Genomic DNA, 12762 nt, shown 5'->3' on the forward strand with positions numbered 1-12762 from the left:
AGAAACAGAACCACACACAAGCAGAACCACACACAAACAGAACCACAGAGAAACAGAACCACACAAACAGAACCACAGAGAAACAGAACCACACACAAACAGAACCACACACAAGCAGAACCACACAAACAGAACCACAGATAAATAGAACCACACATAAACAGAACCACACATAAACAGAACCACACACAAACAGAACCACAGAGAAACAGAACCACACAAACAGAACCACACATAAACAGAACCACACATAAACAGAACCACACACAAACAGAACCACAGAGAAACAGAACCACACTGCTGCAGTTTCAGTATCAGAGTTTGTCATGTCTTTTATGGATTGTGATTGTCTCTCAACTCATCATACATTTTTATTGGTATGTTTTTTGTTTTTGTTTTTTTAATTAATTACTAGAAATTCCAGATGACCCCAAGTGGGGTCCCGACCCCAAGTTTGAAAAACACTGGCTTAAGGTCCTGTGGTCTTGCTATTTTATTTGTTGTTTTTTTCATTTGAGTAATTAAATTATGGACATAAAGTGTGTTGTGATGCACATGCTATTGAACATGTACTGAGTAAAATATTACTGAAAATTGATTAGTAATGCCTTACACCACTGTGTTACAGCAAAAAGTAATCTGTTACTGTAATGCATTACTTTTGTAATGCGTTACTCCCAACACTGGTTAAAACACACTTTAAATTGACAGTCAATGCCATTAAATGAGTAACAGACAGAGGTAAGGACAAAAGGACACATGGACAAGAAGTTGGTCTAAAGTGTCAGATGTCTTTAACGTGTGTTAAAGAAAATCCACAGCAGCATCTTTACCAAGTTACAACTAGATGAACACTCACACTAATGTGTCGTTTGAGCCTCAGAGCTTTTATTCATTTATTTATTTATTTATTAGGATCCAGCAGCAGTTTTGTCCTGGTGTATTTCCACATCTGATCAAATCATATCTGTGAAAAGTTTTATATTTATTTTCCATGTTGTGGTTCTACTGTGGCTGATTATTTTTCAATAAATAATGAAAATATCAGGCTCAGTTTTTCTGATGTTTACTAGGATTAATAACAGTTTTTATAAAATATGAATCAAATCAGAGCTGGTCCGTCTGGAGGCATCTGTTTATTTAACATGTTCTGACATGGACGTAAACGACCAGTTGACAGGTTTTCACATTTCAGCAAACATGACACACTGATTACCTCTGCCAGGAGGTGTTGTGATCGCTTTGCGTTGTGTGCGTGTGTGTTTGTTTGTTTATTAGCAAGATAACTCAAAAAGTTATTGACGGATTTTCATGAAATTTTCAGGAAATGTTGATACTGGCACAAGGAAGAAATGATTAAATTTTGGTGGTGACGGGGTGTGGGGGGGTCACTGATCTGCCTTGGCGCAAGTCTGCGCTCTCTGAGTGCTTTTCTGTGATGGCGCTAGTACAGGCACAGAATCCAAATACAGAACTCAGAGGCGGAATATAAAGTTCAAGGGATTTATTAGTCACAAACAAATGGAAGATGATAATGAGTGACACAATCTTGAGGATAATTGATGGAGGTTTCCTCTTTGGATTCGTCCTCCGGGCTGAGGACGTTAATCCCTTTCTCTGTACGGTTATTGGGGCCTTTTTCCCGACTAGGGAAAAGCAGAGGGAGGTCAGGGACGGAAACAGGTCATACATAGGCAAGCTATCAAACAGGCGACAGGACATAAGGGCTGGACTAAACTCACGTACCAGAAGTCAGGCAAGGCGATCAGAACCGGGGTATCAGATGAGGCAGACAAAACCGACAGGGAGCAGGCAGTAGACAAAAACCGGGCAGGCAAAAAACAGGTCAAACACAGGTAATCAAACAGACAGACAAGAATCAGAACGCTGGTAAGAACTACAAGAGTTACAAACTGGCGGCTGACCAGGGCAAGAGACTGACTTTAAATACACAAAAGGGAGGGAAGACAACTAGACACAGGTGGCACAAATCAGGGCGGAGACAGGTAATCAGGGGAAAGGTGAACACGATCAAGGAAGGGAAGTAAAGACGACAGACAAGACACATGAGGGTAAACTTAACAAAATAAAACAGGAAGTGACAAACAAACATGAAAGACAGGCAAGACCAGACTAACGTCTGGCTGCAGGCATGACACTTTTCATGTTCTAGTTGGACAACAGTAGAGACACAACAGGACATGATGTGTCCACTTTAAAGTCCAAATGTGTCCTTCAGACAGAATAAAAACACACATGAATAATAACCAGAGGTGATAGAAAATGAAGTGTTCACATGTGAATAACACTAACATACTGTCCAATCCAACTGTTGTACTTGTGTTGTTTCCAGAGGTCAGTATAACAGACCCAGAGCAGAGTGTCCAGTGTCCACATGTCTGTCCATGAAGAGTGACCAGTCCAAGGAACGTCCTCTAAACTTCAGTCGTGAACCTGGACCTTCAGACACAGAGTAAGAGACTGTTTTATATATATATATATATATATATATATATATATATATATATATACAGTGTGTGTACATATATATATATATATATATATATATATATATATAATGTTCACATCATGTCTTTAAAAACTACACGTCTGACACATGTCTGTCCATGAACAGTGACCGGTCCATGGGGCATCCTCCAGACTTTACTATTACTGTTAATACTCTTATTACTTGTATATTGATTAAGTTTGCAGGTGAAATGTGATCAGTTCCTGTCAGTAACTGGTTCAAATCAAACTCAGGTGTGTGAGTAGAACTGACAGTTTCCAGTCCAGCTTTAGTGAAATGGTCTAAACTCCTCATTTGGACTCCAGCTGCTGTGAATAAAAGATGTTTGAGACTCTGAGATGAACAACAGCCTTAAAGTCTGTGAAACACATGAGACTCACTCACATGTGACAAAAAGAAAGACGTTCAATCCTGAACCAAAGTGTGTGTAAAGGTTCAGACACTAAGAGCCTGTTTTTCTGCTTGAAGTGTTTTCTTCATTTGAATGAACATTAAACACATGTTTGTGTGAGAATCAGCTCTGAAACAGACCAGTAAGACCAGAGCAGTTTTAGATGGAAGTCCTCTGTGTGGTGTGTCCACACTTAGAAATGCTGGGTTGTTTTCAGAACCCGAGCGCTGGGTTAAGGCTGTTGGGTCACAGGTCTGGTGGGTTTGACTGAACATGGGGTTGAAAAGAATCAAGCAGTGCATTGGGTTGGACATGTGAGCTGAAATGGAGGCTCATCATTCCTTCCAGCTGCCATTTTCAGACAGACTGTGAGTTGAGGCGGCTCAGTGGTTTACACTGGCACCGCTCAGCAACAAGGTCCTGGGTCTGATCCCCAACCAGACCAGGTCCTTGACCCAGCACAGAGTTGTGAGTGTAGATGTGATCCTTTGAACAGCTGATCTGAAAGAAGTTTGAAGAAGCTTCTTCTAAACAATGTGTTGATGTCCACAGAGAGACGGAGAGGACTCATGTTCCTGAGGTGGACCCAGCGTCCTGTTCTTTGTGTCAGAAGGTCCAGAGCGATCCGGTCCGGACCAGCTGTGGACACTGGTTGTGCAGACAGTGCATCACTTCATACTGGGACCAGTCTGGTTCATCAGGAGACTCCTCCTGTCCCCAGTGTGAAGAAACATCCAGAACAAGAGCTGAGCTGCAGATCCACAGCTCTGTCCAAAGTAAGACTGGACATCTGTCTGAACATGTCTGCACTTCACTAAACACAACATGTGTTCAACTGTCACTGACTGAGCAGCACAACAAAGAACATTTGAACTGCATTAGACTGAACTACATTTTCTATCATATGTTGGAAATTATCAACAAAAACATCCATTTTATTTCACGTTGATCAAATAATGTTTTCCAGTCGATGATGGTTTAAGGAAGTAACTCACTGATTCTCTGTAAATTCAGTCACATTAAGGATTATTTGGTCAGTGACAATCATCTTGTCTGTGTTGTTAGAACTGCTTTGGAATGATTCCTGTTTGCATAAATCAGATCCATGTCTGATCAGTGGTTTCCGTAGTAACAGGTCTAAGGTTCGTCATTTGGAAACTGTTGTCAATATGAAATAGTATTAACATTCAGTGACAGATGAGAACAGATGTTTTACCCAACTGTGTTTATTTCAAGTGTTTGTTGTCTGGTTGCAGTTGAACATAAACTCAGTCTGAGGAGCAGATGTGAATGTGTGACTGAAGGAACTGATGAAACAGGAAGTAGAACCCGTCTAAACCGGATCTACACTGAGCTCTACATCACAGAGGGACAGAGTGAAGACGTTCATACCCAACATGAGGTGAGGACGCTGGAGACAGTTTCCAAGAAGATCATCCAAGAAAGTCCAATCAGGTGTCAGGACATCTTCAAAGCCTTACCCGAGCAGCAGAAACCCATCAGAGTGGTTCTGACCAACGGCGTGGCTGGAGTTGGAAAAACCTTCTCGGTGCTGAAGTTCACTCTGGACTGGGCCGAGGGTTTAGAAAACCAGGACGTCAGTCTGGTGGTTCTGCTGTCCTTCAGAGAGCTGAACCTGGTCTCAGATGAGCAGTACAGTCTGCTGACGCTGCTCCATGTTTTCCATCCAACATTACAGAAGGTCACAGCAGAGCAGATCAGCGTCTGCAAACTTCTGTTCATCTGCGACGGCCTGGATGAAAGCAGACTGTCACTGGATTTCCACCACTGTCAGGTTGTTTCAGACGTCATTCAGAAGTCATCAGTCAACGTCCTGTTGACCAACCTCATCAAGGGGAACCTGCTTCCATCAGCTCTGATCTGGATAAGATCTAGACCTGCAGCAGCCAATCAGATCCCTCCTTCATGTGTGGACAGGGTAACAGAGGTCCGAGGCTTCACCACTGATGACCAGAAGGAGGAGTACTTCAAGAAGAGATCCACTGATGAAGATCTGTCCAACAAAATGATCTCACACATCAAGACATCCAGGAGCCTCCACATCATGTGTCAAATCCCAGTCTTCTGTTGGATCAGTTCTACAGTTCTGGAGCAAATGTTGACTTCAGACCAGAGAGAAGATCTGCCCAAGACCCTGACAGACCTGTACTCACACTTCATCATGGTCCAGACAAAGAGGAAGAAGAAGTACAAAAAAGGACATAAAACAAGTCTAGAAGAGATGACAAAGGCAGACATGGAAGTTCTTCTGAAGTTGGGGAGGCTGGCATTTGAACAACTGGAGAAAAGAAACATGATGTTCTACCAAGAAGACCTGGATCAGTGTGGTCTGGACGTCACAGAGGCCTTGGTGTACTCAGGAGTTTGTACAGAGATCTTCAAAAGAGAGACTGTGATCTTCCAGAAAACACTCTACTGCTTTGTTCATCTGAGTGTTCAGGAGTTTCTGGCTGCAGTCTACATCTACCACTGTTACACCAGCAACAACACAGAGGTTCTGAAGAGGTTTCTGGGAGACCAGGACAAGGGCTCAAAGTCACCTTTCATGAAAATGTTCACAGTCAGTTTCAGCCTGGATGTTTTCCTCAGAAAAGTCATGAAAATATCCCTCAAGAGTGAGAACGGACACCTGGATCTGTTTGTTCGTTTCCTCCATGGCCTCTGTCTGGAGTCCAACCACAGACTTTTAGGAGGTCTGCTGGGTCCAAAAGAGAACAGACCAGAGAGCATCCATAAAGTCATCAAGAACCTGAAGCAGATGAACACTGAGGACATCTGTCCTGACAGAAGCATCAACATCTTCCACTGTCTGATGGAGATGAAGGACCAAACAGTCCATCAGGAGATCCAAGAGTTCATGAAGTCAGAGAACAGATCACAGAAGAAACTGTCTGAGATCCAGTGTTCAGCTCTGGCCTACATGTTGCAGATGTCAGAGGAGGTTCTGGATGAGCTGGACCTGAACAAGTACAACACATCAGATGAAGGAAGACGCAGACTGATCCCAGCTGTGAGGAACTGCAGAGAGGCCAAGTAAGTACTGATGAGAATATGAACAGTATGAATCAGACTGAATCTAAAGATGGATCACATGACCCTCTGTCTTGTGTTTCTGTCAAAGTGAAATATGGGAACTGCCATGATGGTTGTAGGATCAGAGTCAACAGAGTAGAGACACTGGGATGTGAGGTCCACCCACCAGATGACTGATTGGTTTGTGTTTGTGTTTCTGAGGGATTCTTGACAGTGATTGGTCATTGAAGCAGTCGATCACTCATTTTAAGATCATCATGTAACTTATTCAAATCAAAGTAATTAGTAAAATGATTTCTTAAATAAATATCAGCCTAATGAACATTTATTGGTTGTATATGTAGCCCTATCTCTCTCCCTGTCCCACGGCCTGGGTTTCAAACACCTCCACAGCTACGTGGCTCTGCGTTGTGTGTGTGTTTAAGGGATGCTAGCGGGGGTGCAGTCCGTAGGAAACGAGACGGAGAGGAGTTCAGAATCGTGGTGGGACCGTTTATTTTGCCCAATAGTCATCTGTAGGGTGATACAGCGTACTAAATCAGCATTTTACAAAACAAAAACACTAGTACAACACCATAAGTAAAAGCTAAAACATCTGAAGACCAAATCAGATCTCCGAACGAAATTTTAACATGTAAATAATAAAAGTTGTGCTCACTGAAATTATAAATGTATTAACTCCACAAATCATTCAGATATAAATTCTCTTGCACTTCAACTTATAAAGTAACTCACAAAATGTACTCTAAAGTGCCAAAATCTTTGATAATTTTATGTTTTAAACAGTCAGTGCAAATAACGTAGCTCACCTGTAGGGTGATAAAGAAAACATGGTGCCCTAAACTACAGGTACCAACCCTACGGGATAACAGAAGGACCAAAAAAGCACTACTGAAACGGGAGTTTAAGATGAAACTGTGGTGTAATAGCACCAACTATTGGTGGAACATATACACTACCTTACATATACTTTAACTGTAGTTTGTCTGACGTCCCACAGAGCAGAGAACAGTAGGACCTATACAACATCCAGCCACTAGGGGGAGATCTAGGGTGTTTCAGCTCTGCCATCACTCCATATGTTTAAAGCTCTACCGTATGATGTGGCATTTCTACACTTTTCTTTTGTCATCTTCAAATGCTCCTAATAAGTGTGTGTCAAACTAAAATGTAAAAGAAATCCACCAGGTATTGAAACTCAAAAATGTTTAATTCTCATATATTTCTAATAAAAGTCTGACCAATCATTTTATTTAGTCCAAATGAAATAATTGGCCGAACCTGACTGAGCCTCCTGTCAATCATCCATTATCTCCGTCTCACATCCGATATGTGTCCCTCTGAATCTGATGCTTCACTGGTGCTGCTCCTACTGTCACTGACCACAGTCTACTGTCTATGATGTGTTTGGATAGAACTGACATGCACATGTGGAAGGGATTAAACGGATTTATGAACAGAAACGACAACTGAGGGGAACAAACAGGAGTCTGATGAATGAAGGATGGAGATAAAAGTCCGGAAGTCGGATGTACTGGACTGAACAGGTCTGCATAAAGCTCAGCTTTTATGACGGTGGGACTCATACAGGTACATGTACCTGGTGTCACACATGTAAGATGATGTAGGATGAGAACTGTACGGACTAGGAAACCTCAAATGTTCATGGAAAAATTGCGGAGGCCGCGTGTTCACAGTGCGTGTGCCCGTCACCTGGGCATCTCATCTCCGTGGTGCAGTGAAGACCCTGACCCAGTACTGCACAGACCACATCCTTAAATACAGACCACACCCTTAAACACAGACCACACCCTTAAACACAGACCACACCCTTAAATACAGACCACACCCTTAAATACAGACCACATCCTTAAATACAGACCACACCCTTAAATACAGACCACACCCTTAAATACAGACCACACCCTTAAACACAGACCACACCCTTAAACACAGACCACACCCTTAAATACAGATAACACCCTTAAATACAGACCACACCCTTAAATACAGATAACACCCTTAAATACAGACCACACCCTTAAATACAGACCACACCCTTAAATACAGATAACACCCTTAAACACAGACCACACCCTTAAATACAGACCACACCCTTAAACACAGACCACACCCTTAAACACAGACCACACCCTTAAATACAGACCACACCCTTAAATACAGACCACACCCTTAAACACAGACCACACCCTTAAATACAGACCACACCCTTAAATACAGATAACACCCTTAAATACAGATAACACCCTTAAATACAGACCACACCCTTAAATACAGACCACATCCTTAAATATAGACCACACCCTTAAATACAGACCACACCCTTAAATACAGACCACACCCTTAAACACAGACCACACCCTTAAATACAGACCACACCCTTAAATACAGACCACACCCTTAAATACAGGGTCTACTGATGGAACAGGGGCCGCGGGCCTGCAGCAGGTGGATGATGTATCTGATTACTGAGGGAGGGGTCTGCGGACACACCGAAGCAGACCAGACCTCCGCCTCCACCTCTACTTCCTCCTCCGTGCGCATCAGGTGAGCAGAGGAGAGAGGAGGAGGAGCCTCAGAGCTCAGGCAGAGGGAAGTGGGCGGGGCTTTGGAGGGAGGCGGGTTGTTCATGTTCAAACTTTTACCAAGTGCTGTGACAAATGCCACATCAGTAGGTAGAGCTTTAATACATGCCTGTTTTATTAATCTGGTTTTCTTGTCTTTTTTAAACCTTAGAACTGTTCACACAACACCATATCCTGACCTCGTTAAGACTCAGATGTTCAATAAATGTGTACATAATTAATTTCCTGTAAATTCTGTATTTACAGACTTTCTCAGTGTGGACTCTCACAGACTCACTGTGAAGTTGTGGCCTCAGCTCTGAAGTCTAATCCTTCACATCTGAGATTTTTGGATCTGAGTCACAACAACCTACGGTATTCAGGAGTGAAACTGGCGTCTGGACTGGAGAGTCCAAACTGCAGACTGGAAACTCTGAGGTTAGTTCACTGACTGTCTACTGTTCAGTCCAAACACATCCATGTGTTTTTCCTCTTGAGGATCATGGGGGTGCCAGAGGTGATCCTGCTTACCTATAGATGAAGGTGGGGTCCACCCTGTTCACTGCAGTACTGTCACACACAAACAACCATTCATTCTCACATTCACACCTATGAGGGATTTCGATTTCCCATTGAAACTATGAAGAAGGAGGATGTTAGGAACCTGGAGAACCCAGAGAGAACCCATGCAGACAGGGGTAGAACATGCAGCGCTCACACACAAAGGTACACACAGTTGGTGCTGGAATCCTCCTTCTGCTCAGAGGCCATAGTGCTAATTACTGAAGCACCATGTGGTCCAGTGGAACAACAGCTGTTCCTGATCTGATCTCAGACAACCAAAACTGACACTGAAAACCTACACTGAAAGAGATGTTTTAAAAATACTGAAAATATTTAATATGTGAGATTCACACACGTTTACATGATCAGATGTGTGAGCATTAAACAACCGAACCTTTGTCATACAAACCCATCATCATCCTTTATTTTACATCATATGATGAGTTGAAGATGTTCTTTTTAATACAGTCAAGTAAAAGCACCAAGAAGAAATACAAAATACTGATAAAAATAAGAACACAAAGTAAAATAATAATATAACATTCAGAAAAGCTGTCATCAAATGTCTGTTGTTGAGTTTGTAATTTTCCATTTCAAACCTTTTCAGCTCTGATCAGAGGATTGAACATTAAACAAAAACATCATCTTCTAATATTTAATACATGTACATATTCCATACAGTGCAGTGTTTCCTGTGGAACTGATCTGTTGGTGTGGTGGTGCATAATGGGGGGTGGAGGGTGAACGCACACGGTTTGGTCGGGGGGTGCACACACCTGCATTTCAGACGGTAACTGCACACGTGTCAGTTTCCGTCCCACTTATAGTACTATGGGGGGTGGGTCATGCCCCCAACAGAAGTGTCTAACATCTTTGTAGGTCGGTTCTGCTGGTTCTGTTCTTTATGGGTGGGTTCTGCTGGTTCTGTTCTTTCTGGGTCGGTTCTGCTGGTTCTGTTCTTTATGGGTGGGTTCTGCTGGTTCTGTTCTTTATGGGTGGGTTCTGCTGGTTCTGTTCTAACTCTAACTCTACTGGACAAACTGACCCAAATGTGTTGGAGCAGACATTCACAGTCATTCTGCTGCAGATGGGTTAATGATGTTAACATTTATAATCAGATTAATTATGATGATGGATTAATCTGAGTTAATGTGTTAATTTTGACAGCCCTAAAAATAAAGAAATAAAATGTGTTATTGATGGATTTTAATTTCCATGATTTATTCTTTGTTCAGGTTGAATAACTGCAGTTTGTCAGAGATCAGCTGTTCTTCTGTGGCCTCAGCTCTGAAGTCCAATCCATTCCATCTGATAAAACTGAATCTGAGTGAAAACAACCTCCAGGATTCATCAGTGAAGGAGCTGTGTGATTTCCTGCAGAGTCCACATTGTAAACTACAGACACTGGGGTCAGTTCACTGTTACTGTTCTAGAGTTTCTATGTTTCATTATCTGTACACATACTTAAAGGGTTTGTCTTTTATTCTGATATGTAACATTGAACAAAGAAAAAATAGAGCAAACACACAGTATCAATAATCAATCTTGATTTAAATAGCACTTTTTTGTACAGTTAAATGTAGAACAAAGTGCTTTACATATAAAATCAGTGCCGCCCCCCCCCCCCCCCACACACACACACACACACACACACACACACCCATTTACCAGTGTTGATATCCATAAATAACGGTTAAAACAAAAAAATAGATGCAGAAACAAAGGACAGAAACAGGCTGAGCACGGGGGGAGGGCATAAAACAACAGAGAGGAGGTGCTATCATGGGGGGGGGGGGGGCACCCCCAGCAACCCGGTGCCACCATCATAGAGCTGCATCCTGACCGGTGAGGGAGGGCAGCAGGGACCCCCACCCCACCAGGGAGGAGCAGACCCCGAGAGAGCGCCACAGCCACCAGAGCCCACAGCTGCCCCCCAGTGTGGAGGACCCCCCCAATGAAACACTGGAGATGTACATGGAAACCCAGAAAAAGAAGCACTGCTTCAAAGAATAGAAATAGAATAGAAAACATCTATGGAAATAGAATGGAAGTATAAAGCATTAAAAATAGAACAGAAGCAGTGGTTAAAGGTCCAATTAAAAGTCAAATGAAAAACTAAGAGAGACAGGAATTAAAAACAGAAGATAAAAATCGGACCAATGGCCCTGTAGCTTAGCGGCCAAATTCAAAGCTTTGGGAAATGTATCCACATCCATTTATTCTCCCCCAGTTCTGTGTATTTATTCTATTGCAGAAATAGCCCATGTTTTGGTCATATTCCAATCAGATCTGTAAAAAATTCAAATTCCCACTTGATATCATTCATACTGATTTATTGGATCAATCCACTTCCTATCTGTTATAATGGGAAAATTTTTCAAAGTGGCACCAAATCCAGAATCAGATCCGGATCAAAATAATTTCAGTTAGGGCTGGGCAAGTTAACGCGTTATTAACATATTAACGCATTCATTAAATAACGCCGACAATTTTTTAAAATCTCCCGTTAATGCCGTCCTGCCTTTCAAGCAAGTCTTAGTTCATTTATACATATAGACTCTTATTTTGAAACTAAGGCTTTTATTTTGGCACTTCACATGCACCAAGCGCCGGTGCTGGTGTAGCTGAGAGGAGAAAATTTGAGTAATGCTGAATCAAACTGTGTGTAACTCCTGCAGTTCAACACCTGTATGTGTCAATCATTCTGTTGTTTATTAAATAATTTCACATGCAAACGTGCCATTAGAAACATGTTTATGACGTTATTTTAAATGTGTTTATTACAATGTGTTATTAACATGTTTAAGCTAATTCGTTTATGCTAGCAGTAGCAGATGGGTTGCTAATTCTTTATACAGGCTCATGCAAAGTTTATGTAAATTCATTGGTTGTGTTTAATATGCCAGCCTTTGAACTGACCTGTACTTATTTATGATGTGATTGTTATATTAGCAGTCAATTTAAGTTTAGAATAATTACATCTATGCATTCTCCCTGAATATGCATATCATTAGTAGAAATAGCTAATTGAATTATTTTGTCTTTATTTTATAGTTTCACTCTGTCAATCTGCATGATGTCAAGTATGTACATTAAAGCTGCAGACTTCAGAGCACAGATCTGGCATCGACAGTTCAGAGTTTAGCTCACTGTCTAGTTCAGACTAAGTACAGACGTCTTAGCGAGGACAGTACAATTCTAACTCCTATTCTTCTGCTTGTGTGCATGTAGCGATTAGCTGCAGATAGACAACAGGTTTAACAAGAAAAGACGGACTACCAAAACTTGTGTCCAAATCTGTTCCTGTAGACTCACTGTAAAACTGACACATACAAACAAAATATGTCTGAGTTCTGTTCACTGCCTTAGTACATTTACATGGCATTATACATTTAAATGAATGGGAAAAAGATCGCTAGCTCGATGCTAACTTGAATAGGAAAATCCATAGACATGCTAACGATTAGCATTTACATATTAACTTAAGATTTACAATGTCTTTTTATCCAGAAACAAAGGTTCACATCAGAGATATTTGATACTATTCATTCTGACAACAACTGAACAGAAAATACTCACAGGCAAACGTTTACCTGTCCATACAAACAGAGTGAAAGAAACGTGTCTGTTAGTTCCTT

General features: G+C 41.7%; 1 protein-coding gene across 9 annotated transcripts in view; it reads left to right on the forward strand.

The window, feature by feature from the left end:
* LOC115438122 (NACHT, LRR and PYD domains-containing protein 3-like) overlaps window positions 1–12762 on the forward strand; it is a 49452-nt gene that overhangs the window by 14233 nt on the left and 22457 nt on the right. For 6 of the 9 annotated variants that reach the window (XM_030161509.1, XM_030161510.1, XM_030161515.1 and 3 more), the window contains 5 exons: window positions 2354–2473; window positions 3474–3697; window positions 4178–5975; window positions 8828–8998; window positions 10360–10533. In XM_030161509.1, coding sequence (XP_030017369.1) covers window positions 2354–2473; window positions 3474–3697; window positions 4178–5975; window positions 8828–8998; window positions 10360–10533 — 2487 coding nt within the window. The remainder of the gene's footprint in view (window positions 1–2353; window positions 2474–3473; window positions 3698–4177; window positions 5976–8827; window positions 8999–10359; window positions 10534–12762) is intronic. The other 3 variants (XM_030161514.1, XM_030161517.1, XM_030161516.1) reach the window with 2 other exon arrangements.

Source organism: Sphaeramia orbicularis, chromosome 18, assembly GCF_902148855.1.
Source record: "Sphaeramia orbicularis chromosome 18, fSphaOr1.1, whole genome shotgun sequence".
NCBI lineage: Eukaryota > Metazoa > Chordata > Actinopteri > Kurtiformes > Apogonidae > Sphaeramia > Sphaeramia orbicularis.